The sequence below is a fragment of the Lolium perenne genome, chromosome 7, assembly GCF_019359855.2.
Source record: "Lolium perenne isolate Kyuss_39 chromosome 7, Kyuss_2.0, whole genome shotgun sequence".
Lineage (NCBI taxonomy): Eukaryota > Viridiplantae > Streptophyta > Magnoliopsida > Poales > Poaceae > Lolium > Lolium perenne.
Genome location: NC_067250.2, coordinates 62,259,489 through 62,285,379, shown reverse-complemented (window position 1 = coordinate 62,285,379; position 25,891 = coordinate 62,259,489). Strand labels below are relative to the sequence as shown.

At 43.2% G+C, this 25,891-nt stretch overlaps 2 protein-coding genes across 2 annotated transcripts; one reads left to right on the top strand and one right to left on the bottom strand.

The window, feature by feature from the left end:
- Positions 1 to 4,986: 4,986 nt before the first annotated feature.
- LOC139833597 (uncharacterized) lies at positions 4,987 to 5,523 on the bottom strand. The gene has a single exon (XM_071823914.1). It carries the CDS (start codon positions 5,521 to 5,523, stop codon positions 4,987 to 4,989), a length of 537 nt encoding a protein of 178 aa, XP_071680015.1.
- A 3,926-nt stretch (positions 5,524 to 9,449) lies between these two features.
- Positions 9,450 to 11,308, top strand: LOC127317311 (tyrosine decarboxylase-like). The gene has a single exon (XM_051347858.2). The coding sequence runs from the start codon at positions 9,535 to 9,537 to the stop codon at positions 11,110 to 11,112; it is 1,578 nt and encodes a 525-aa protein (XP_051203818.1). The 5' UTR covers positions 9,450 to 9,534; the 3' UTR covers positions 11,113 to 11,308.
- The last annotated feature ends 14,583 nt before the right edge of the window (positions 11,309 to 25,891 follow it).

Here is a 25,891-nt window from a genome sequence, read left to right as displayed (position 1 = left end):
ATTTCTCTGGTTGTGTCACTGTGTTGACACAACCAAGTGTTCCCTGGGTTGTTTTCCTTCTAGCCCTTGCTTTATTTGCTGGCACCAATTGGTTTTGCATCCAAATGATGATACATCCTAGTTTTCCTACCCTTCTGTGCTCCTGTGATGCAAAGCATACTTATGTATGAGCAAGGTATGATCTTGCTCAGGCTATTGTGTGGTATACCTCACTCCAGCTCCTAGGATGAGTTGTTGGTGTAGAGGATTTCTTCTGGTGATTTTGGTTTGCTTGCCCTGCTCCTCCTTGTGAGCTTGTGATGCTTGATTTGGTTCTGTGGTGATCTTGGATAGCTAGAACAGCAGTGCTGTTCTCCCTGTTCTAGTGTTTGTGATTTCTGGTGACTTACCAGTGAAGCTGCTGTCGATGAACAGCTAGTTCTGGCGGTGGAAAAGGTTTTATATGAACCCTTGCTGGCTCTCTTGGTCGACAGCTTGGCCTGGCACCAATTTGGTGACTCCTCGGGTTTGTGTGTGCTGTTGAGCATGCACAAGACCTGGTGAGCTGCTAGGCTGTGTGTGTGAGCAAATGCTTGGTATCTGGCTTGTGTCTTGGCTGAGAATGGATCAGCTCGGCAGCCTAGGTCATATCCTCTCCAATTCTATTTGATTTCTAACCTGCCAAGTGGCTATGCCACTTGGCATAACACTTGTTTTTATTTTCTTTGTGTTTGTGTGCAGGGAACAAAGTGATGATCCAATGATCATGAAGATTATCAAGTACAAGACTAAATGAAGTTTAGTTTGTAGTGTTAGGGTAGGTTCTGGAATTGTAATTTCCTTTTCTTTTCTTTTTTCTATTTATGTCCAATTCTTGTAATATGTTGTAATATTCATTTGTTCCAATTCTGAATATTGTAATTGACAATGTATCTTGTGTGATTATTAATAAAGCTCAAGTTTTCCTTAATGAGCTTTACTTAGTTGTTGTATTATTTATAATCTTGATTAATGATAATTGTTTATTAAATTATCTCAAGTTTGGATAATGCACTACTAGGAAAAGGCTTATAGCCGCACTCCTTACCGCCGGCAAATACGATTTGAAGATGCCGGCGGTAATGCCTTCCAGGGGGACCTAACCCTACCGTCGGCGAGATTGAAAGGATGGCGCTGGGGGTGTGTCCATTACCGCCGGCGAGTTGGGCAAAAGGATGCCGGCGATATAATAGGCCACGGGTCCCAATTGGATCTGGCTTTACCGCCGGCGATTTGGGCTCAAAAGCGCCGGGGGTAACCCGTCCTACCGCCGGCGGTTAGGGAAAGAATCGCCTGGGGTAAGTAGAACTGGGCCGGGCCACTCGCTCGTTCTCCTCTCCCCCGCGAGATCCCCAAATTGGCTAAGTGGTGAGCCTGTGCAATTCCCCCAAATCGAAACACGCCTCGCCCAAATCCAGCACCGTCGCTCGTCGGAGCACCGGCCGCCCACCTGAAGGAGTGGCACGTCGACCGCAAGAGGGTGCCGCACGACTGGAGGAAGTGCCTCGCCGCCATCCGCGCCCGCATCGCCGCCGCCTTCGCCAGTCCCAAAGTGTTGTTCCCCCAAATCGAAGTGCCATCCCCGAGCAAGCGCAGCGGCACTCCGCGTCTCGCCCGTCTCCAGATCCATCGCAGGTGCGTCTATCCACCTCCTCCTACTCCTTATTCCCGTCCCCGCTGTTCCGTCATCGAGCAGGCAGGGAGCAAGCGCAGCAGCACTCCGTGTCGCCGCCCGTCTCCGGTGGCTGCTGTTTGGGTCGATTAGTTGAATCTGGTTGCCGAAAATGATATGTGCGCGTGTGTTAAGCATTCGATTTTAGGGAAATGCTTGCACCAAGAAATGTGCATTTTTTTTTACGACTCGTAATGTGTCTTTACCCAGCCGGCGACAGACGCATACACAGATCAGGGCATTGTGCCTCAGATGTTCTTGCTCAAGTCTTACTTTTGCACTGATTTAAAAAAAAGGTAAAGTCACTGCTCTTACTTATTAATGGGTCCAATATTAACAAAAGTGAAGTCCTCTGTTTTACTTTAGTTTTTTATGATGGAAGAAAAATGTTGTCATTGCGAAAAAATCAATTGTGTAAAGTCATCTAGTAGAGTGCTTCTGAATCATTGGTCACCTTTTCCAACTCATTCACTAATTATTCATTAATAAGAAAATATAACCTTTTATCCGCACCTCTAAACTGAAAGCTGTCTAGTATTTCTTTTCTGTGTACATAAGCGTGTTGATTTGTGAAAATGTTAGCAGCCTGACCTGTACCATTTTCTATGCCTCTTAGCGTCAAACATTTGTTGCTTTATGTGGATGAGTAAGTAGATCTCGAACTGAACTTTCCCTGTTGTAAGCTAAATCGAACAATGTCATATTTAGTGATCTGATGAATGCTGCAATTTTCTGTGTGTTATTCTGGAAATGTGATTGTGCTGTCACTTGTGACTGCTATTTAGTTCAAAGGCCTAATGAAACATTCCAAGTCTGTCCACTGTTGATTCCTCGGCTTGTTTAGTTTGTTTGTATCTCACTATTCACATGGGCGATTTTTCTTCTTCAGATTTGTTTTCACATCTCACTATTCTCGGCTTTTTCTTCCTTGTAGCAATACTGACAATCGCTTGGTCCTGCTACAAGATGAAAGGAAATATTACCCCTTCTGAATGTGCCATGCATTATTCGATTGGAAGAAATGTTCGAGAATACCTTGAAGTCAGCTCCTCCCACACTTCATCATCTTTCTTGGCCATATCATCGTCGTCCTCATCATATATCACATTCATTTTTCAGATAATCTTCGCATTCGGATCGAGGACAAGGTTGCCGCCGTCGAGCTCGAGGACGTGGCCGGCGCAGATGCAAGAGCAACCACGGCGCCGGCATAGAGGCGGGAGCCCCACATCTCTGCCTAGGCAACACTAACTCCACCGCCATTCGATCAAGTCGCTGGGTATGAGCCCGTCGCCGCTCGCCGCTGTCCTCTCCTGCTTCAGGTTCAACAACCTTACCCACCTCTCTGGATCTCATTTGATCTCTGTAACTTTATATGCGTCTTAGTGCAGTATCAAGAGAATTCCTTGCTGCTGCACCACTTTGGGTGTACGACTTAGATAATGGATTTGCTAGGTGTGGGAAAAATCTGTTAATTGCTTTGGTGAAACCTGATAGTTATTCCTTTAGATAATGGATTTGCTAGATGTGTAATTATCCTGGTTGTTGTGTGACAAAGCGGCACAAACATTGTTGTAGGTCTAGCTGTAATATAAACATGTACACATCTACATTTCGTTTTCTAATTGGCAGCATATGCTAAGAATTGAATCCAATGATAAGTACTATGGGAATGTTAATTTTGTTTTCTTAACAATTGAGTTATATCCAAGTGTACTGTCAGGTGTTGGGATTGAATCCAAGGATACTGTGTGATATTCTGGTTATTACTACTTCAAATGTATAAGACACATTGGTTTGTCAGCAGGTGTTGTAGAGAAGACAACACGAGACATCGACCATTTCCTGGGGTACCTTGAGGGCATAAAGAAGTTTATTTACACAGTTGTAATTTAATAGTTGTAATTTACTACTGTTAGGATGTCTGTTTGGACGTTGGAGCGTGATATTTTGCTTTAAACAATGTGTTGACTGCTATACATTTTTTTGCACTAGTACACAACAGATGTGCTGCTGTGCTCTTGCTTGCAGTGCTTGCACTACTGAATGAACTGTTGTTCCATGGTCACAGGGATCAAATGAAGAGTGAATTTGTTTTTATTCTGAAGGTTTTGTGATTTCATGTCAGTTTTTTTTTTAAATCCTAAAATACATACCGCTGGCGCATAGGGCTGTTTGCCGGCGGTAACTTAATACCCCCGGCGGTTTTGAAAGCGCCGGCGGTAAATAATACCCCTGGCGAGTTGGCTGAGGTGCCGGCGGTAATCTGGGTTATCCCCGGCGGTTTGCAATGTGCCGGCGGTAAGGGCTTACCACCGGCGAGGTGATCGCCGGCGAATACGAAAATGCCGGCGGTAAGCCTTTTCAATGTGCCGGTGGTATGCCTTTTCCTAGTAGTGATGTGATATTCATTTGATGTTTGAATTTGAAATTCAAATTCAAATTTTGTTTGAATTCAATCATACAACTTAATTTAGAATTCAATCATGCATCTTAAGGTTGTGATGCAAACTCTCCCCTCTCTTCTCAAAACCCTAGTTTAGTTGAATAAGGAACAGGTTTGTCGCACTCTCGAAACCCTAACCCTGTAAGGTGTCGAGAGAGAAACTTGTCCCCCTTCGATGCAGTTTTTGTTTAAAAGCGCGAAATTTCCCCAGAATTTGCAATGCAATGCACATCCCTTTCTAAAATGTACCCCTCGATCGTCTCTAAACCTGGTACATTACACGATGCTCCCACATATTATAATAGAACTCTCACCTCTCTAGGTTTCATGTAAAACTATTTGGAATAGAGAAGAATATATATTTCTTAAGTTGAATCTCCTTGTCTTGTTTCCAAGGTTAAAGTAGAATGGATATCATAAGGTTTATGATAAGAGCATAGATTAGTTTAAGACATGGAGAAGATAAGTGAAGAATAGTTTCTCCAATTATTGTTACTTGATTTCCAATTAAATGGATGTTCATATGTTATGGCAAGGAATACCATGTTGTGATCTTTAATAAGATCAAGTAGTTGAACCTTGATTAAAGGGTTGTTGTGTTAGTTTTAATTCCATTTGATCTAACCCCTTAGATCAGATCATCTCTACCCAAAACAAGGTTTTAGCAAAGTCACATTGAGGTTTATAGTGCTTGACTTGATGAGCTACTTCAGTTCCACCAAGGTCAAGTGAAACTCCAGTTACTGTGACTGTTTTACTTTAAAGCGCGAAAATTCCCCAGATTTTCTATGCATGAATGCAATGCACACATCTGTTTCCTCTATATTTGTAACCCCCAATACCTGGGATATTACAGAGGCGCGTGCCAACGCGGCTCCAACGGCGTGAGATGGTTCTGCTTGTGCTGCTGAGCGCCCCGTGTCGGGAGACCGGTCCAAGAATTGAACATCCAAGGGAGGTTGTTTTCACATCCATGGCCATGACACCCACCGCGACCACGGCGACCACCGGTGCCCCCACCACGGCCAATTTTGATGAAGAGGCCAGGCTGGCAGGATGAAGGAGGGCGGGGGTCGGTGCTGCCGGAGCCACCATCGCGTCCAGCTGGAGGCGGTTGGATGATGTTGCCGCTGGCCCAGAGAGCAGAGGCAGTCGCGTTCTTGACGTCGGTTTTCTTCTTTGCCTCCTCGAGAACGAGAGCCGAGCGGGTCTGCAAGAAGGTGGGAAACGGCGACTGAAAGGGAAGGAACGAGCGAAGGTGAGAAAACTGTTCGTTGAGGCCGCCAAGCACCGTGAGGACGAGGGTCTCTTCCGAAACCGTCACACCCACATCACCAAGAGCATCAGCGAGGGACTTGATCTTGGCGCAGTAGTCGTGGTCGGTCATGTCGCCTTGGGGCGAATGCGGAACTCCACATCGAGGGCAATGGCGCGGCTCTTTTTGTTGTCGTGGAAGAGGTTGTCGATGGAGTCCCAGATTTTCCGCGTTGTATAGCCCGGGGCCATGATGATGCTGAAGAGCTTGGTGGAGATCGAGTCGTAGATCCAGGAGAACACGCTATAGTTGTCACGTGCCCAGTCAGAGTTGGCCGCAGTGGTGGAGGGGGTGGCGTCGCCGATGACATGGGAGGTGAGGCCATATCGACCTAGATCGACGAGGAGCAGCTCCCACCACTTGGTCTAGTTGGAATCCTGCATATCGAGGGTGACTGGAATTTGGATTTTGATGGAGCCAATGAAGGTGGAGGGGGCTAGGTTAGGGTTTGTGGGAGAAGGGGTGTCGACGGCCTTGCCCATCTCGGCGACACGGAGGTCTAACTCATCTTGGCACGACTGGAGGAGGCTTTCACGGATTTCACGGTCCTTCAACTCCTGCTCGAGCTTATAAAAAAAAAAACTCCTGCTCGAGCTTCTTGAGATCATCGGGAGTCATGGTTAGAGACGGCTAGGGTTTGTGGCGGTTAGGCAAGAGAGAGGGAGCGTTGTACGGTTTTAGCGTTTGGAGAGGGAGGTACGATCTGCTGGTTCTCTGATACCATGAAAGTCGAATAGAATTTGGGATGCATGATGGCACGCCTTGCCCTCCCCACATACATTTATAGACAAATACAGTTACACATTACATGTATATAAGATGTATTTATCTAGGTGCCTTGGATGACATCCAAGATGATGGCCGGCCTCCTTATCTAACAACCATGAATAATAAGGGGTATATTCATCTACTATCACAAGTAGCTAACAATTTGTTGATTGGGTTGAACTTTTTGGGCTTTGCGCGGCATTCTTTCGATCGGTGTATAGTTGTTCGTTTGTGCTTGCCTATCGGTGGAGTGGATGACATGGAGTTCATCTGCGGGTGAGTCGTGGATACATGCCGTTGTTTCTATCTTGCGTGTGTGTGTCGTGTTGTGTGCGTGCAATCAACCTATTAGCCGGGTAAGGTCTCGCAGGTCAGTTTACTTCTGTTTTGATCGGGATTCGTTCGATTTCGTCTTTCTTTTTGGCTTTTTGATGCGGCGGTGGTGCTTTTTGTGTCTCGGTGCTACTCCTCTTCCTCGTCGGCCGTATTGTAATTGTGGCCATTCTGGCTTGATTTTGTTTTTTTAAAAAATCATTTTTTTAATCTCTCACATGGACCATTTTAACTCTAACTACACTTAATATTAGGCCACATTGTACTCATGATCAAACTTTCCATTCAATCACTCATCCTCACACTGCCTCCTGCCCTAGCATGTTTAACTTCTTTATTCCTTCCCGAGCTTCCATGAAAGAAATGACACTTTATTGATAATACTACTATATCAATTTTATTAACCCCTATTCCTTAATATCACACCTCTTTATTTTTTTGAATTTCAAACGTTTACTCATGTAAAATGAATAAGTAATATTAATCTTGAATTCAAATGACAATAAAATGATTTTATTTTTTTCCTTTTCTATTTAATATGGAATAATTAATAGTTCTGAAATCTGTAAATCGGAATTTGACAAATAATATGCCTAAATCGATCGGAGAAATGAGAAGAATCAAAATATGACATCTATATCATATTTTGAACCTAAAAATTATTTTTCCAAAAAATAATGCGCATTAGATCATGTACGTGTAGTTTAAATCTGGCAGACTTCCTAACTATTTGGCAGGAATTTGCCTTTTCACGAGTGGACAAAAATGTTTAAGATAAACCGGTTAGAAAAATGTGCATGTAAGATGATCTAGTATTTTTTTAAATGGTGTGGTATCATTGTGAAACTTTTATTTGGAAGTAGCTTCACAAAACATCCCATTTTTGGGACTCGGAAAATGGAAGATAGCATTTTGGTGCGACGAAAAGAAAATCTTCCTCCTGCACATTGTTGGCCATCCCAAGATGCACATGTGTACACAATATGGACACATTATCACAAACTATGTCATGAATCTAGCCATAACATTGGTCGTTCGGCCTGAAAGCCATGATACATCGAACATGATAGCTCATTTCTGATAAGGTTTTTCGAAATATTTGCAATATTCCAAGTTTGATGTTTTTTCCTTTCAACTATGTCACGTAATATGACACCACGAGAAGATGTTTCATTGTTTTGATCGTTTTTGAATTTCTTATGTCGTTTCAAACTATGGTCAAAACGGCGGGCATGAAGATTCTTAGCTCGGGGATGAGTCTCGCTAAACTTGCAGTGGATCTCTGATTAAATATCATATTGTGAATCTAAAAATGATTTTCCCGAAAAATCATGAGCATTAGATCATGTATCTGCAGTTCAAATCTGACCAGTTTTTTTCATGAGGGTGGAGAGAAATGTTTCAGCTAACCCGGTTGGGAATTTGTGTATGTACTACTCCCTCTGTTCCATTCTATAGTGTCTATTGTTTTTTGGCAAGGAAATTAGCGCAAGAGTATTTTTTACACAAGACCCCTTGATGAACGATTTGAGATCAACGTAAAATTTGGTAAATCCATATCTTTCTAACTTATCATAACAATTTTTGGGAGCTGAACGATTTGGGAGCTGAACAGGGAGGGGTAATTGAAAAAAGGCTAAGCTACAACATTATATTCTGAAACAAATGCCGAAAATCTATAGGCACTATATAAAGGAACGGAGGGAGTAGTATTTTTGAAAAATGGGGTGGCACCATTGTGTAATTTTTATTTGGTGGTTGCTTCACAAAACACCCCGTCTTTGCGACTCGGAAAATAGAAAATAGTTTTTTGGTGCGACGAAAATGAAAGCTTCCTCTAGCAACATTGTTTGCCATCGAAGATGCACATGTGTGCATAATATGGGCACATTACCACAAACTATGCGACGATTCTAGCCATAACATTGGTTGTTCAGCTGAAAACCATGAAATATCGCACATGTCTGACATTGTTACCTCGCCATTGCGGCAGAGGTTGTGCCGATGGCCGGAACTGTGCCGACAAATGCTGTCGGCACATGGCTTCCTGTGTCGGCTTGCCTGGTAGCAACGTGCCTTGTATCGACAGCCCCGACATTTAGCCGTCGGCACCTTGTGCATTACCTGTTGTGAGAGAACTATATAGGCCCTCCCATCAGCTGGACACAGAAGCAGCCAACTTGAGGGGTGCACCGTAATTACAAGCTCGGAGTTGACCGCCTCCGAGTAATGCTACACCTACAAAAATATTTTACAAAAAAACCATACGGACTCACATAGCAGAGCCGGAAATCCAAACTCAGCCCCGGTTTTTCAGGAGGGGATGAAACTTCAACCAATAATCCTACACCTACGGACAATTTGGCTTACAAAAATTTCTACGGACTGACGTGCAATCAATTGGTTGGCTGAGCTTTGATTCACCCCTTGAATCACGGGGCACGTTCTGCTATCGTGCGTTGCTAGCTGATGTCCGTAAGAAAATTCTGTAACAATTTTATGTATGTGTAGCATTACTGAACTTCAACAAACCAATGTAGCCCACGTCAGCCCGTACAATTTCCGTAAGCCCGTTCGTCCGTACGTTCAGGATTACCGGACCGCCTCCTATATGGAACACTTGCTAAAGAAAAGTTACCTTGCATCGCTGCTACGAAGTCATCAAAACCGTCCACGCATGTCTAAACAAGCAGTAACCTGTAATGTATGCATCTATAATGAAATCAATTTACTAGATGTTCATGTGTTGCTTATTCAAGATCACAAAGGACAAATTCGACAACACAGTGCGCTTCAAATAAAATAACAATGAACATGTCTACGCCCGAGAAAAAACGCTATTATATTATCGAAGGCCGGCGGTCTCGAGTGTCTATAAATAGCTACTACATACTATGCTATTCCGGGCAACAGACGTATATCGTTGTTGTTAGTACGTGGTTAGCTCGGCCATTAGCTCCGGCCACACCGCCGCACTGCGCCATGAACGGTGGAACCAAGCAGAATGGCACGGGCGCGGTGGTAGTAGACACGGCGCCGCCCCAGAGAAACTTCCTCGACGGTGAGGAATTCCGGCGCCAGGGCCACCAGGTTATCGAGTTCATTGCCGAGTACTATGGACGCATAGGCGACTACCCCGTGAACCCCAGGGTTACCCCTGGCTTCCTGCGCAACCGGCTCCCGGCTGACCCGCCGTCGCGCCCGGAGCCGGACGCCTTCAGCTCGGCGCTGGAGGACATCCGCGACGTCATCCTCCCCGGCATGACGCACTGGCAGAGCCCTCGGCACTTGGCGCACTTCCCGGCGTCAAGCAGCACCGTGGGCGCCCTCGGGGAGGCGCTCGCTGCAGGCATCAACGTCGTCCCGTTCACGTGGGCCGCCTCGCCGGCCGCCACCGAGCTGGAGATGGTGGTGGTGGACTGGCTGGGGAAAGCGCTGCACCTGCCGGCGAGCCTCCTGTTCGCCGGTGGCGGCGGGGGCACGCTGCTGGGCACCTCGTGCGAGGCCATACTGTGCGCTGTGGTGGCGGCGAGGGACCAGAAGCTGGCCGAGGTGGGCGGGAAGAGAATCGGCGACCTGGTGGTGTACTGCTCCGACCAGACCCACTTCGCGTTCCGCAAGGCCGCACGCATCGCCGGGATCCAGCGTGAGCACTGCCGCGAGATAGCAACATGCCACGACGACATGTTCGCGCTGTCGCCCACGGAGCTGCAAGCCTGTATCCAGGCGGACGTCGACGCCGGGCTGGTGCCGCTGTTCCTGTGCGCGACGGTGGGGACGACCCAGACGACCGCCGTGGATCCCATCGGCGAGCTGTGCGCCGTGGCGTCGCAGCACGGCGTGTGGGTACACGTGGACGCGGCCTACGCCGGGTCGGCGCTCGTGTGCCCGGAGTTCGGCGACGTGGTGGAGGGCGTGGAACTGGTGGACTCGTTCAGCATGAACGCTCACAAGTGGCTCCTGGCCAACAACGACTGCTGCGCGATGTGGGTGAAGGAGCCGCGCGCGCTGGTGGCGGCGCTGGGGACGGAGCAGGAGTACATCCTCCGGGACGCGGCGTCGGAGGGGCACGAGGTGGTGGACTACAAGGACTGGACCATGACGCTCACCCGCCGGTTCCGGGCGCTCAAGCTGTGGCTCGTGCTGCGCTGCTACGGGACGGACGGCCTGCGCGAGCACATCCGCTCGCACGTCCGCATGGCGGAGGGGCTGGAAGCCATGGTGAGAGCCGACGCGAGGTTCGAGGTGGTGACAACCAGGAGGTTCGCGCTGGTGTGCTTCCGCCTCCGGCCGCTTCAGAGCATGGGCGGCGAGAAGACGGCCAATGACATCAACCGTGCCCTGCTAGAGCAGGTGAACGCGGTGAGCTTGGGGCCCTACGTCAGCTCCGCCAAGGTCGGTGGCATGTACTTGCTCAGGTGCGCCGTGGGAAGTACACTGACGGAGGAGCGGCACGTCAAGGATGCGTGGAGGGTCGTCCAGGATCAGGCATCAGCAATCCTTGCTAAAATGGAAAGGTTATATAAGGATCTACTCAAACTTCCTTATCCCTCCTATTAAGGGGAGGCCGGGCATGCATCCATGCATGGTTCCCACGAATAAGAGCCTAGCTCAGCGCTTTGGATCTGTACTCTCTTTCTTGTTAAGGGGAACCCAATAAAGGCTCGCCGGTTTTCCGAGCCAAAATTATATCCTAGCTACTCATTTTGTGTTGTACTCCACTATATGAAATCCAATGTTGTCTTGTACTCCACTATATGCAATACTCCTATTGTGTCTCTTCTTTGGTGGCCGGTGTATTAGCCAATAATCTTGTAAATGTAAACGGGCTGCGTGGCTTCATTTAGCTCGGCGCCTTATGGTTGTCATTTTAAATGATGAGGCACATAGGTTTGTTTAGAAACTTACCGACTTTTGGTTGTTCTGTCAAGTCTATGTATACCGAGTTCATGAATGGACACACGGTCTACTAGAAAAAGTATATTGAAAACTCAAGATACCACTAAAGATTAAGATTTTATGTGATTTTTACAGTGAAAAGTAGTAACTCTTACCAAAGATAATCAATCAAAACGAAATTAGCATGGGTGTAAGAAGTGTACCTTCTGTGATCGTGATGAATCCATTGACCACTTTATGAAATCCAATGTTATCTTGTATTCCACCGCTCTATGAAATACTCCAAAAGCAAGAGGGACCTCGTGGATATGGGCTTCTTCTTAGACTCTGCATTGATCATATTTTATTCGGGACACCACAGGCTTCCACGTCTAGCCACCGATTAAAAAATAGATTGTGCAATCTACTAATTTCTGATGATGCTTGTTTGTTGAACAGCAGCTAGTAGAGCTAACGCACATGCATGCCCTCCAACCTGTCCATCTCCTTTTTATGCGCGCGGGTGGCCTACGAGGATTTTTTTCTGGGGCGACACGTGGGGTGCCATGGGTCAAGCACTACTAGAAAAGGATTATAGCGCATGGCTCTAAATAACAGAAAGTTCACTCGCTGGAAGTGCGGTTTTGGCTCATGGGAGTATATCCTCCCTTTATTTTGAAATACATGTTAGATACATTTTAAAATATCATAAAATTGAAACAAAAAATTTACACGTACATCTTCACGTGCTATGTATTAACAAAATCGTTTCATGAAAATTTGATTTGTGGAGTGTGTAAAAAAAGATTAAATTTGGTGCTAAAAACCTTTAACAAAACAAAATTTCCCTTTTTTAACACCATAAAAAATATCGATTTTTCGCCTAACTTAGCGAACACATGTATATTATGGAGATGTACATGTAAAAAAAATTGTCAAAATTTTACGACACTTTGAATATTTTTTTGTGGTAGAGGGAGCGTATGCACCCACGAGCCGAATTGAATTTCTCGTCCGCCGCTTATAATCCGAATGGTTTACGGGAAAAATAAAAAGCTATCAGCTGTAGCTCGTTGATTGTTCTCCGCATCAAGCACCGCTAACGCGCAAAATAAAATTTTGCGTTAGTATTTTCTTCACTTGGCAAACCTGATGTGTGAGGCAATCTATCGTTTTCCCATGATGTATTGTACCTCTAAGTCTTTGTTTGAGTAATGACTTGTTCTTGCAATCGTGAGATAATATGTTGATGGTTTCATATGATCATTTGTTATCTTCTATGATGATCTCTTGGATGAATATATGAGTGCACACATATATTGGGGGAATACATGAGATTGCCATAGTTGCGTGATGATAGGGAGAGGGACAGATGGAGTATGATAGAAATCATGTCTCAATTCTTAGATATTCATGTTATATTAATTGATGGTAAATCAACGGGGATATAACTATTAGTGCCTTTAAAATTACAACGGTGGTTGGACTTTATGTCTTAATAATTACTTTATTTGCTCTTAATTGGCATTGTGATCAATCACTAGTGGTGTATTTTCTCATATATATGGCTGCACCTATCTATGGCTGCTCTCTAGAAGAAACACTAAAATGAATAGACTGATTGTGACAGCCACACAAACAAAATAGCAATTTACCAGAACACTTACTCCCTTGAGTTACTCCACTTTACTCAACTTCACCGCACATCCTTTACTTTTCTTGCACTAGTTTACTTCATGCTGTTATTTTTAGTACTATACGGTCTTCAAATTCCTAGTAGAAACCACTTCACACACACACACCATAGTTCCTAGCATTCCATAGAAGGCTATATAAGTGGGATATAGAGCTTTAGAGAATAGATATTTACCTTTAGCTACTCATGGGTTCGATACTCAAATGCTTATCAAATTATACAGCGATGATAACTTGCACTTCAGAATTATCAAGATACTTTTCTGGTGCCATTGCCGGGAGCATAACGCTAGGATTCTTATTTTTGCGTGATTTGCTAGTTTACTTTAAGTACCTTGTTATAAAATATAAAACCCATTAAAATTAAAATATAAAAATAAAAATGGCTTTCAATAATTTCAAAGAGTTACTTTTTAGATATGTTAAAAGCTTGAACATTCCTCTTGATATTAATGCTTTGAATGCAAGAAATCACATTGAGAGTGCTAAGTAAAAACAAAAAGATGAAGGATGATAAAAGTATAAGCTTGGGAATGCCCATGCAACCCCAAGAAGAGGATAAAGAAGAATAAGTGGAAGAAGAATCGAGTAGCTACCTATCTCCAACTCCTAACAATGGTAACACACAAAATTCCTATGAACACCCCTCTGTATAGTGTTGATGATGATCCTCTATGTATTATAAGTTTGTCTAATTTATGGGAGGATTATGATTGTGTAAAAGAAATAGATGACACCATAAGCTCATTAGATGATTTATCTTTATGTGTTGATTCTAATAAAATTATGTGGTTAAATTCACCTTTGATGCTTGCAAATATTATGAAAGAGGAAGAGATAAGAGCCCTTACGTTTCCATGTTATTTAAAATGCAAGCTAATGATCATTATATGTATTGGTTACCACTAAGTTGTTGTTATTTATTCATATATAAAATACCAATGCATAGGGAAAGAGCGGGACTTAAAAGTTAACGGGTTCAAATATTATGGTGTGCTCCGTATGCTTTCAAGTAAAACTTAGTTTGAGAACACCTTTATTTCATTATTAAATTGTAATATAAATTTACATAAGTAATTAATTTATAAGTTTTAATAAAAATAAAAATGAACTATGGAATAGTAAGTGAGAAGAATGAGCAATGGAGAAGTTGGGATCAACCTTGAGCATGTGTTGTTCATGCCAATGGAACCATTGCAAAGTCAATATCATTATAAATTTTCCTACACTACAACAAAACAAAAAAGAATATTTCCTTTCTATATATGTTTTCTTTTGAATGGGTTTCCCAATGATTACTGGAATTTGCATCTTGGTAAAAACAATTATCTGTTTTCGAGAACTAACCATTTTGTAGGCATTGGAGTATCATGGAGATGAGAATACTTCTTTGTTTGAGATGTGAGACATGATATGATGAGGAAGGAAGAGAGGAAAAGAACTAGCAAAACCACAAGCTTGGAGATGCCCATGCACCCCCTTCTTCTTTCAACTAATTTGAAGTAATTCATTTCAAACTCATGTTATACTTTTATCTTCATAATCCCTTTTGAATGTTTGCGGGTACCATGTTTTTATTTACCTTTGATTTATTTGTGTTTTTATTTTGCACTCTTGCTGTTGCAAGAAAGATCATTTTTTGGCTTTCTCTATAGGTTTTCAAATAAAGTACCAAGTTTTATCCATTTGGATGTTCAAGTTGTGAAACAAAATGGGCGTTGCTGATTTCTGCCCGATACTTTTTAGTGCATGGTTTTTCGGATTTTCTTGGCAACTCCTAGAACATTGAAAAGTTGGGTTTCGATAGTTTGGAGGATCTCCACCGCCCTACTTGCGTCTCCTTCGAGCTGCAGCTTCGCCCACTCCAGGGCCTCACGCTGATCATTGTAGTACTCCCTGGCTTCACCAAGCTTCTGGAGGTTACTCTGTCTGGTGGCGCTCCCTGCATTCCTGAGAAGCCTTGGTTTGTTCCTCCTTCATGGCAAGCCCTTTCTTGGCGAGCCTCTCATTGGTCTGAGCAGCTACCTCATGGTTAGCCAACTCTGCCCGGTAACGCTCCAAGACATTAACCCCCTGTTGTAACAAATCCCCGCGCGCCTCCAGATCCTCTCGCTCTACGGCCAGCTCGGCAGCTCCCCCTCCCCCCCCCCGTGCGGTGCCTGGCTCACCACTAGCGCTGAAGAACACTTCTCCCGGGCGTGGATCTCCCTCTCTCGGCGGGTGAGCAGCCCGCCGCGCTGGGCAAGATGTCTAGATCCACATTGGGGAGTTTTTTTTTTGAATTTGTTTAAAATTTTGAAATGGATTTAAAATAAATAAAAATTAGTAAGTGTATCTACACGTATGAGCCAAAACATCATGTCTAAGATTGTGATGTTATTGTTTCACTTAAGTTGAGTTTATTACCTAGTCAATGCCTTGGAGGAAAATGTATCAACAATGACCTGCTCACAAGTCTCAAGAAAGTAGAGCATTTAAAAAAAAAACATAATACGTGAATGGTTTCAAGTTGTAAGATGTTTGATCACTGACAGGGACATCAAATGGGCTAACAACTGATCAGGGAAAAACAATAGCAGTGCTTCATAAAAGCATGACCCGCAACTGTGTTCTAGAACACTTGATATAATGCTAGTAAACTTTGATTTTTGATATGTTGATTACGAAGTGAAATACAAATATTTAACTTATGAAAAATTGCACAAGGTCCCGTTTGGTACGTGTTGGGTGCCAAGCTCTGCCTGGAGCTGCCTGGGGACACGCCGACGCTGATCATTGGTGGGTGCATGAGGGAGGTGGACGACGACGGGTGCACGACATGAGTATGTCGGCAACTGGATTCCTTGTTCCTCTGATAGTTTTGCAATTCAGTACCTATAGAGTTAGCCCAACTTTTCTAATTGGCTATCAACATTGTGAATGACTTGTTTTCTATTATGCGCCAAAATTACGGCAAAATGTTGTGCTTTGTGAAAAACAAATTTCAGTTTCACAAAATAGGTCCTGTTCGGTTTCACAAAATCCCGTATGTTGAGGGGTATTAGATCCAATACACTTCCATCCATTTAGAGTTGGGATTAGCCGAACAAGCCCTAAGTGGTGTGTAGTCCACAATTTTCTCCAACTTATGTGATTGAGGCTGGACGTACGGGCCGAGTTTCACGGCTTGTCCCAAGTTGAGCTTTGCCAGCACAAGAGGCAAATCGAGTCGAGCCCATTTCTCTGGATCACGGTGAGCTTTTGGCCCGCCAGGCTCGGCTCGTTATAGCCCGAAAAGCTCGTCCCATTCTTTTACGACTTCAGAGAAGGCCAAAGGGAGAGAGTAGGCTGATTTCTGTCCCGTGAGGAGATCGGGGTGGGGATAGGTCATGCACTCACGCTCGCTCCTCATATCGCGTCGTTCTCGACCTCTACATGGATCCCCCACGCGCCGCCACCCAAGATTTCGCCACTGATACGTCTCCGACGTATCGATAATTTCTTATGTTCCATGCCACATTATTGATGTTATCTACATGTTTTATGCACACTTTATGTCATATTCGTGCATTTTCTGGAACTAACCTATTAACAAGATGCCGAAGTGCCGCTTGTCGTTTTCTGCTGTTTTTGGTTTCAGAAATCCTAGTAAGGAAATATTCTCGGAATTGGACGAAATCAAAGCCCAGGGGCCTATTTTCTCACGAAGCTTCCAGAAGTCCGAAGGAGAGACGAAGAGGGGCCACGGAGGGGCCACACCCTAGGGCGGCGCGGCCCCCCCCCCTTGGCCGCGCGGCCCTGTGGTGTGGGGCCCCCGTGCCGCCTCTTGACCTGCCCTTTCGCCTATAAAAAGTCTCCGTGACGAAAACCCCGCATCTGAGAACCACGATACGGAAAACCTTCCAGAGACGCCGCCGCCGCCGATCCCATCTCGGGGATCCAGGAGATCGCCTCCGGCACCCTGCCGGAGAGGGGAATCATCTCCCGGAGGACTCTACGCCGCCATGGTCGCCTCCGGTGTGATGTGTGAGTAGTCTACCCCTGGACTATGGGTCCATAGCAGTAGCTAGATGGTTGTCTTCTCCCCATTGTGCTATCATTGTCGGATCTTGTGAGCTGCCTAACATGATCAAGATCGTCTATCTGTAATTCTATATGTTGCGTTTGTTGGGATCCGATGAATAGAGAATACTTGTTATGTTGATTATCAAAGCTATGTCTATGTGTTGTTTATGATCTTGCATGCTCTCCGTTATTAGTAGATGCTCTGGCCAAGTTGATGCTAGTAACTCCAAGAGGGAGTATTTATGCTCGATAGTGGGTTCATGTCTCCGTGAATCTGGAGGAGTGACAAGAACCACTAAGATTACGGATGTGCTGTTGCCACTAGGGATAAAACATTGGTGCTATGTTCAAGGATGTAGTCACTAGTTACATTACGCGCAATACTTAATGCAATTGTCTGTTGTTAGCAACTTAATACCTGGAGGGGTTCGGATGATAACCTGAAGGTGGACTTTTTAGGCATAGATGCAGTTGGATGGCGGTCTATGTACTTTGTCGTAATGCCCAATTAAATCTCACTATACTCATCATGATATGTATGTGCATGGTCATGCTCTCTTTATTTGTCAATTGCCCAACTGTAATTTGTTCACCCAACATGCTGTTTATCTTATGGGAGAGACACCTCTAGTGAACTGTGGACCCCGGTCCAATTCTCTTTACTAAAATACAATCTCTTTGCCAATCTTTGTTCTCTTTGTTTTCTGCAAACAATCATCTTCCACACAATACGGTTAACTCTTTGTTACAGCAAGCCGGTGAGATTGACAACCTCACTGTTTCGTTGGGGCAAAGTATCTTGGTTGTGTTGTGCAGGTTCCACGTTGGCGCCGGAATCACTGGTGTTGCGCCGCACTACATCTCGCCGCCATCAACCTTCAACGTGCTTCTTGACTCCTACTGGTCCGATTAAACCTTGGTTTCTTACTGAGGGAAACTTGCCGCTGTGCGCATCACACCTTCCTCTTGGGGTTCCCAACGGACGCGTGTCGAACGAAAAGACAATACGTCAACCACGCGCATCAAGCAAATTTCTGGCGCCGTTGCTGGGGAGATCAAGACACGCTGCAAGGGGAGTCTCCACTTCTCAATCTCTTTACTTTGTTTTTGTCTTGCTTAGTTTTATTTACTACTTTGTTTGCTGCACTAAATCAAAATACAAAAAAATTAGTTGCTAGTTTTACTTTACTTGCTATCTTGTTTGCTATATCGAAAACACAAAAAAAAAAAATAGTTTACTTGCATTTACTTTATCTAGTTTGTTTTATTTACTGTTGCTAAAATGGCCAACGCTGAAAATACTAAGTTGTGTGACTTCACAACCACAAATAATAATGATTTCTTATGCACACCTATTGCTCCACCTGCTACTACAGCAGAATTCTTTGAAATTAAACCAGCTTTACTGAATCTTGTTATGCGAGAGCAATTTTCTGGTGTTAGTTCTGATGATGCTGCTGCCCATCTTAATAATTTTGTTGAATTATGTGAAATGCAAAAGTATAAGGATGTAGATGGTGACATTATAAAATTAAAATTGTTCCCTTTCTCCTTAAGAGGAAGAGCTAAAGATTGGTTGCTATCTCTGCCTAAGAATAGTATTGATTCATGGACTAAATGCAAGGATGCTTTTATTGGTAGATATTATCCCCCTGCTAAAATTATATCTTTGAGGAGTAGCATAATGAATTTTAAACAATTAGATACTGAACATGTTGCTCAAGCTTGGGAAAGAATGAAATCTCTGGTTAAAAATTGCCCAACCCATGGACTGACTACTTGGATGATCATCCAAACCTTCTATGCAGGACTAAATTTTTCTTCACGGAATTTATTGGATTCAGCTGCTGGAGGTACCTTTATGTCCATCACTCTTGGTGAAGCAACAAAGCTTCTTGATAATATGATGATCAACTACTCTGAATGGCACACGGAAAGAGCTCCACAAGGTAAGAAGGTAAATTCTGTCGAAGAAACCTCTTCCTTGAGTGATAAGATTGATGCTATTATGTCTATGCTTGTGAATGATAGGACTAATATTGATCCTAATAATGTTCCATTAGCTTCATTGGTTGCACAAGAAGAACATGTTGATGTAAACTTCATTAAAAATAATAATTTCAACAACAATGCTTACCGGAACAATTCTAGTAACAACTATAGGCCATATCCTTATAATAATGGCAACGGCTATGGTAATTCTTATGGGAATTCTTACAACAATAGTAGGAGTTCACCCCTGGACTTGAAGCCATGCTTAAAGAATTTATTAGTACACAAACTGCTTTTAACAAATCTGTTGAAGAAAAGCTTGGGAAAATTGATATACTTGCTTCTAAAGTCGATAGTCTTGCTGCTAATGTTGATCTTTTGAAATCAAAAGTTTTGCCTAATGAGAATCATCATAATAAAATTACTACTACAGCAAATGCCATTCAAGTTAGAATTAATGAGAATATAAGATTAATGGCTGAACTGCGTGCTAGGTGGGATAGAGAAGAAAATGAAAAACTAGCTAAAGAGAAGAATATAGCTAAAGTTTGGACTATTACCACCACTAGTAATGCTAATGCTACACACGTTGCTGCACCTCCTACTCATACTAATAAAAGAATTGGTGTTAGCAATGTTTCCACTTCGAATGCAAAGTGCGAAAAACTGCCTGAAACTGCTAAAACTGCTGAAACTGCCTGTGATAAAGCTGCTGAAATTTTTTCCAACATTGGGGATGATGATCCCATTGCTTTAGATTATAATGGTTTGAATTTTGATGATTGCCACATCTCTGAAGTTATAAATTTCTTGCAAAAACTTGCTAAAAGTCCTAATGCTAGTGCTATAAATTTGGCTTTCACGCATCATATTACAAATGCTCTCATAAAAGCTAGAGAAGAGAAACTAGAGCGTGAAGCCTCTATTCCTAAAAAGTTAGAGGATGGTTGGGAGCCCATCATTAAGATGAAGATTAAAGATTTTGATTGTAATGCTTTATGTGATCTTGGTGCAAGTATCTCTGTTATGCCTAAGAAAATTTATAATATGCTTGACTTGCCACCGCTGAAAAATTGTTATTTGGATGTTAATCTTGCTGATCATTCTACAAAGAAACCTTTGGGTAAAGTTGATAATGTTCGCATTACCATTAACAATAACCTTGTTCCCGTTGATTTTGTTGTCTTGGATATTGAATACAATGCATCTTGCCCCATTATATTGGGAAGACCTTTTCTTCGAACTGTTGGTGCTATCATTGATATGAAGGAAGGTAATATAAAATATCAATTTCCTCTCAAGAAAGGTATGGAACACTTCCCTAGAAAGAGAATGAAGGTACCTTTTGATTCTATTATGAGAACAAATTATGATGTTGACACTTCATCTCTTGATAATACTTGATACACACTTTCTGCGCCTAGCTGAAAGGCGTTAAAGAAAAGCGCTTATGGGAGACAACCCATGTTTTTACCTACAGTACTTTGTTTTTATTTTGTGTCTTGGAAGTTGTTTACTACTGTAGCAACCTCTCCTTATCTTAGTTTTGAGTTTTGTTGTGCCAAGTTAAGCCGTTGATAGAAAAGTAAGTACTAGATTTGGATTACTGCACAGTTCCAGATTTCTTTGCTGTCACGAATCTGGGTCCACCTCCCTGTAGGTAACTCAGAAAATTAAGCCAATTTACGTGCATGATCCTCAGATATGTACGCAACTTTCATTCAATTTGAGCATTTTCATTTGAGCAAGTCTGGTGCCATTTTAAAATTCGTCAATACGAACTGTTCTGTTTTGACAGATTCTGCCTTTTATTTCGCATTGCCTCTTTCGCTATGTTGGATGAATTTCTTTGATCCACTAATGTCCAGTAGCATTATGCAATGTCCAGAAGTGTTAAGAATGATTGTGTCACCTCTGAATATGTCAATTTATATTGTGCACTAACCCTCTAATGAGTTGTTTCGAGTTTGGTGTGGAGGAAGTTTTCAAGGATCAAGAGAGGAGTATGATGCAACATGATCAAGGAGAGTGAAAGCTCTAAGCTTGGGGATGCCCCGGTGGTTCACCCCTGCATATATCAAGAAGACTCAAGCGTCTAAGCTTGGGGATGCCCAAGGCATCCCCTTCTTCATCGACAACATTATCAGGTTCCTCCCTGAAACTATATTTTTATTCCATCACATCTTATGTGCTTTTTCTTGGAGCGTCGGTTTGTTTTTGTTTTTGTTTTGTTTGAATAAAATGGATCCTAGCATTCACTTTATGGGAGAGAGACACGCTCCGCTGTAGCATATGGACAAGTATGTCCTTGGTTTCTACTCATAGTATTCATGGCGAAGTTTCTCCTTCGTTAAATTGTTATATGGTTGGAATTGGAAAATGATAGATGTAGTAATTGCTATAAATGTCTTGGGTAATGTGATACTTGGCAATTGTTGTGCTCATGATTAAGCTCTTGCATCATATGCTTTGCACCCATTAATGAAGAAATACATAGAGCATGCTAAATTTTGGTTTGCATATTTGGTTTCTCTAAGGTCTAGATAATTTCTAGTATTGAGTTTGAACAACAAGGAAGACGGTGTAGAGTCTTATAATGTTTTCAATATGTCTTTTATGTGAGTTTTGCTGCACCGGTTCATCCTTGTGTTTGTTTCAAATAAGCCTTGCTAGCCTAAACCTTGTATCGAGAGGGAATACTTCTCATGCATCCAAAATACTTGAGCCAACCACTATGCCATTTGTGTCCACCATACCTACCTATACTACATGGTATTTTCCGCCATTCCAAAGTAAATTGCTTGAGTGCTACCTTTAAAATTCCATCATTCACCTTTGCAATATATAGCTCATGGGACAAATAGCTTAAAAACTATTGTGGTATTGAATATGTAATTATGCACTTTATCTCTTATTAAGTTGCTTGTTGTGCGATAACCATGTTTCTTGGGGACGCCATCAACTATTCATTGGTTGAATTTCATGTGAGTTGCTATGCATGTTCGTCTTGTCTGAAGTAAGGGCGATCTACACTGAGTTGAATGGTTTGAGCATGCATATTGTGAGAGAAGAACATTGGGCCGCTAACTAAAGCCATGATCCATGGTGGAAGTTTCAGTTTTGGACAACAATCCTCAAATCTCAAATGAGAAAATTATTAATTGTTGTTGAATGCTTAAAGCATTAAAAGAGGAGTCCATTATCTGTTGTCTATGTTGTCCCGGTATGGATGTCTAAGTTGAGAATAATCAAAAGCGAGAAATCCAAATGCGAGCTTTCTCCTTAGACCTTTGTACAAAGTGCATAGAGGTACCCCTTTGTGATACTTGGTTAAAGCATATGTATTGCGGTGATAATCCAGGTAGTCCAAGCTAATTAGGACAAGGTGCGGGCACTATTAGTACACTATGCATGAGGCTTGCAACTTATAAGATATAATTTACATGATGCATATGCTTTATTACTACCGTTGACAAAATTGTTTCATGTTTTCAAAATTAAAGCTCTAGCACAAATATAGCAATCGATGCTTTTCCTCTATGGAGGACCATTCTTTTACTTTCAATGTTGAGTCAGTTCACCTATTTCTCTCCACCTCAAGAAGCAAACACTTGTGTGAACTGTGCATTGATTCCTACATACTTGCTTATTGCACTTATTATATTACTCTATGTTGACAATATCCATGAGATATACATGTTACAAGTTGAAAGCAACCGCTGAAACTTAATCTTCTTTTGTGTTGCTTCAATATCTCTACTTTGAATTATTGCTTTATGAGTTAACTCTTATGCAAGACTTATTGATGCTTGTCTTGAAGTGCTATTCATGAAAAGTCTTTGCTATATGATTCACTTGTTTACTCATGTCATATACATTGTTTTGATCGCTGCATTCACTACATATGCTTTACAAATAGTATGATCAAGATTATGATGGCATGTCACTCCAGAAATTATCTGTGTTATCGTTTTACCTGCTCGAGACGAGCAGAACTAAGCTTGGGGATGCTGATACGTCTCCGACGTATCGATAATTTCTTATGTTCCATGCCACATTATTGATGTTATCTACATGTTTTATGCACACTTTATGTCATATTCATGCATTTTCTGGAACTAACCTATTAACAAGATGCCGAAGTGCCAGTTGCTGTTTTCTGCTGTTTTTGGTTTCAGAAATCCTAGTAAGGAAATATTCTCGGAATTGGACGAAATCAAAGCCCAGGGGCCTATTTTCTCACGAAGCTTCCAGAAGTCCGAAGGAGAGACGAAGAGGGGCCACGGAGGGGCCACACCCTAGGGCGGCGCGGCCCCCCTTGGCCGCGCGGCCCTGTGGTGTGGGGCCCCCGTGCCGCCTCTTGACCTGCCCTTTCGCCTATAAAAAGTCTCCGTGACGAAAACCCCAGTACCGAGAACCACGATACGGAAAACCTTCCAGAGACGCCGCCGTCGCCGATCCCATCTCGGGGGATCCAGGAGATCGCCTCCGGCACCCTGCCGGAGAGGGGAATCATCTCCCGGAGGACTCTACGCCGCCATGGTCGCCTCCGGTGTGATGTGTGAGTAGTCTACCCCTGGACTATGGGTCCATAGCAGTAGCTAGATGGTTGTCTTCTCCCCATTGTGCTATCATTGTCGGATCTTGTGAGCTGCCTAACATGATCAAGATCGTCTATCTGTAATTCTATATGTTGCGTTTGTTGGGATCCGATGAATAGAGAATACTTGTTATGTTGATTATCAAAGCTATGTCTATGTGTTGTTTATGATCTTGCATGCTCTCCGTTATTAGTAGATGCTCTGGCCAAGTTGATGCTAGTAACTCCAAGAGGGAGTATTTATGCTCGATAGTGGGTTCATGTCTCCGTGAATCTGGAGGAGTGACAAGAACCACTAAGATTACGGATGTGCTGTTGCCACTAGGGATAAAACATTGGTGCTATGTTCAAGGATGTAGTCACTAGTTACATTACGCGCAATACTTAATGCAATTGTCTGTTGTTAGCAACTTAATACTGGAGGGGGTTCGGATGATAACCTGAAGGTGGACTTTTTAGGCATAGATGCAGTTGGATGGCGGTCTATGTACTTTGTCGTAATGCCCAATTAAATCTCACTATACTCATCATGATATGTATGTGCATGGTCATGCTCTCTTTATTTGTCAATTGCCCAACTGTAATTTGTTCACCCAACATGCTGTTTATCTTATGGGAGAGACACCTCTAGTGAACTGTGGACCCCGGTCCAATTCTCTTTACTAAAATACAATCTACTGCAATACTGTTCTACTGTTTTCTGCAAACAATCATCTTCCACACAATACGGTTAACTCTTTGTTACAGCAAGCCGGTGAGATTGACAACCTCACTGTTTCGTTGGGGCAAAGTATCTTGGTTGTGTTGTGCAGGTTCCACGTTGGCGCTGGAATCACTGGTGTTGCGCCGCACTACATCTCGCCGCCATCAACCTTCAACGTGCTTCTTGACTCCTACTGGTCCGATTAAACCTTGGTTTCTTACTGAGGGAAACTTGCCGCTGTGCGCATCACACCTTCCTCTTGGGGTTCCCAACGGACGCGTGTCGAACGAAGAGACAATACGTCAACCACGCGCATCAGCCACCACCGGTGTTCTTGCTCCTCTTTGCTGCCTTCTAGTCCTAGGCCACACCCGCACACCCTAGTCTCGCGTGTGCCGTCTCTACGCTGGAATGCCGCCGTGTCCATCCACGATGCCATGGAATCGAAGAGGCTGAAGCCCTACCCGACGCTAGTGAGGTAGAAGGCCAGGCGCGTGCATGCGCCTAGTCTAGCGAGGAGGAGAACCCGAGCATTGCATCCCTAAAACGGCAGTCCCCCTCCACCTCGCCGGCTCCCTTCCCACATAGCCGCTACCGGCCGTGCGACGGGACGTGACAGACCATCAACATCACCGGCGGTGAGTAATATTTATGAGGTGCAACTTATGTTGTTCTAATTTGATGCTGCTCTGATTTGATGCAAATGATGTTGTGATGAAAATGATGTAAATTTATGGTGTATGCATAATGTACTAGTAAATTGATGCAAATGCTGCTATGATGTAAATTGATACAAATTTATATTCAGATTTGATGCATCTGCAGTGCTGTTCTCTTTTAATGTTTGGTGTATGAAAATGATGTTTGGATTAGATGTGAATGATATATGCAAATGGGTTCAGATTTGATGCAAATGATATATGAAATTGTCGTACATGAAGAGGAGATCGATGAAGGTGAGAAAGAGAGCCCAGAAATTGAGGAGGTGGAATGAAAGTGTTTATGCTCCCAAGGAGAATGATGAAGATGCTAACTTGTATGCCCATGATGATGACATGTCCAAGCTATTGTTAAGGAGTTCATTGATAAAATGATAATGGTCCATGAGTACTCATTTGGATGGGTAGAAATGAGTGGTTCTACATTGTTTTGGAGTACGTGGATCCACTCTATACACCCATGGAAAGAAATGCAATCTGAGATGAGTGCATGGGGTTATACAAGAAAAAAAATGAGAGGCTTAAAGTAGCACTCAAATAGGTGGAAAACATTAATCTTATTACAAATTTGTGGACTAGCAGGCAGACCATAGCCTACATGTATGTGGTGGGACGCTATTTTTTTTCTCGATAAATGGCGCTTTATTACTCGAAGTTTCAAGTATGTGGTGGGACGCTATATAGATACAGATTGGAAGACACAGATCA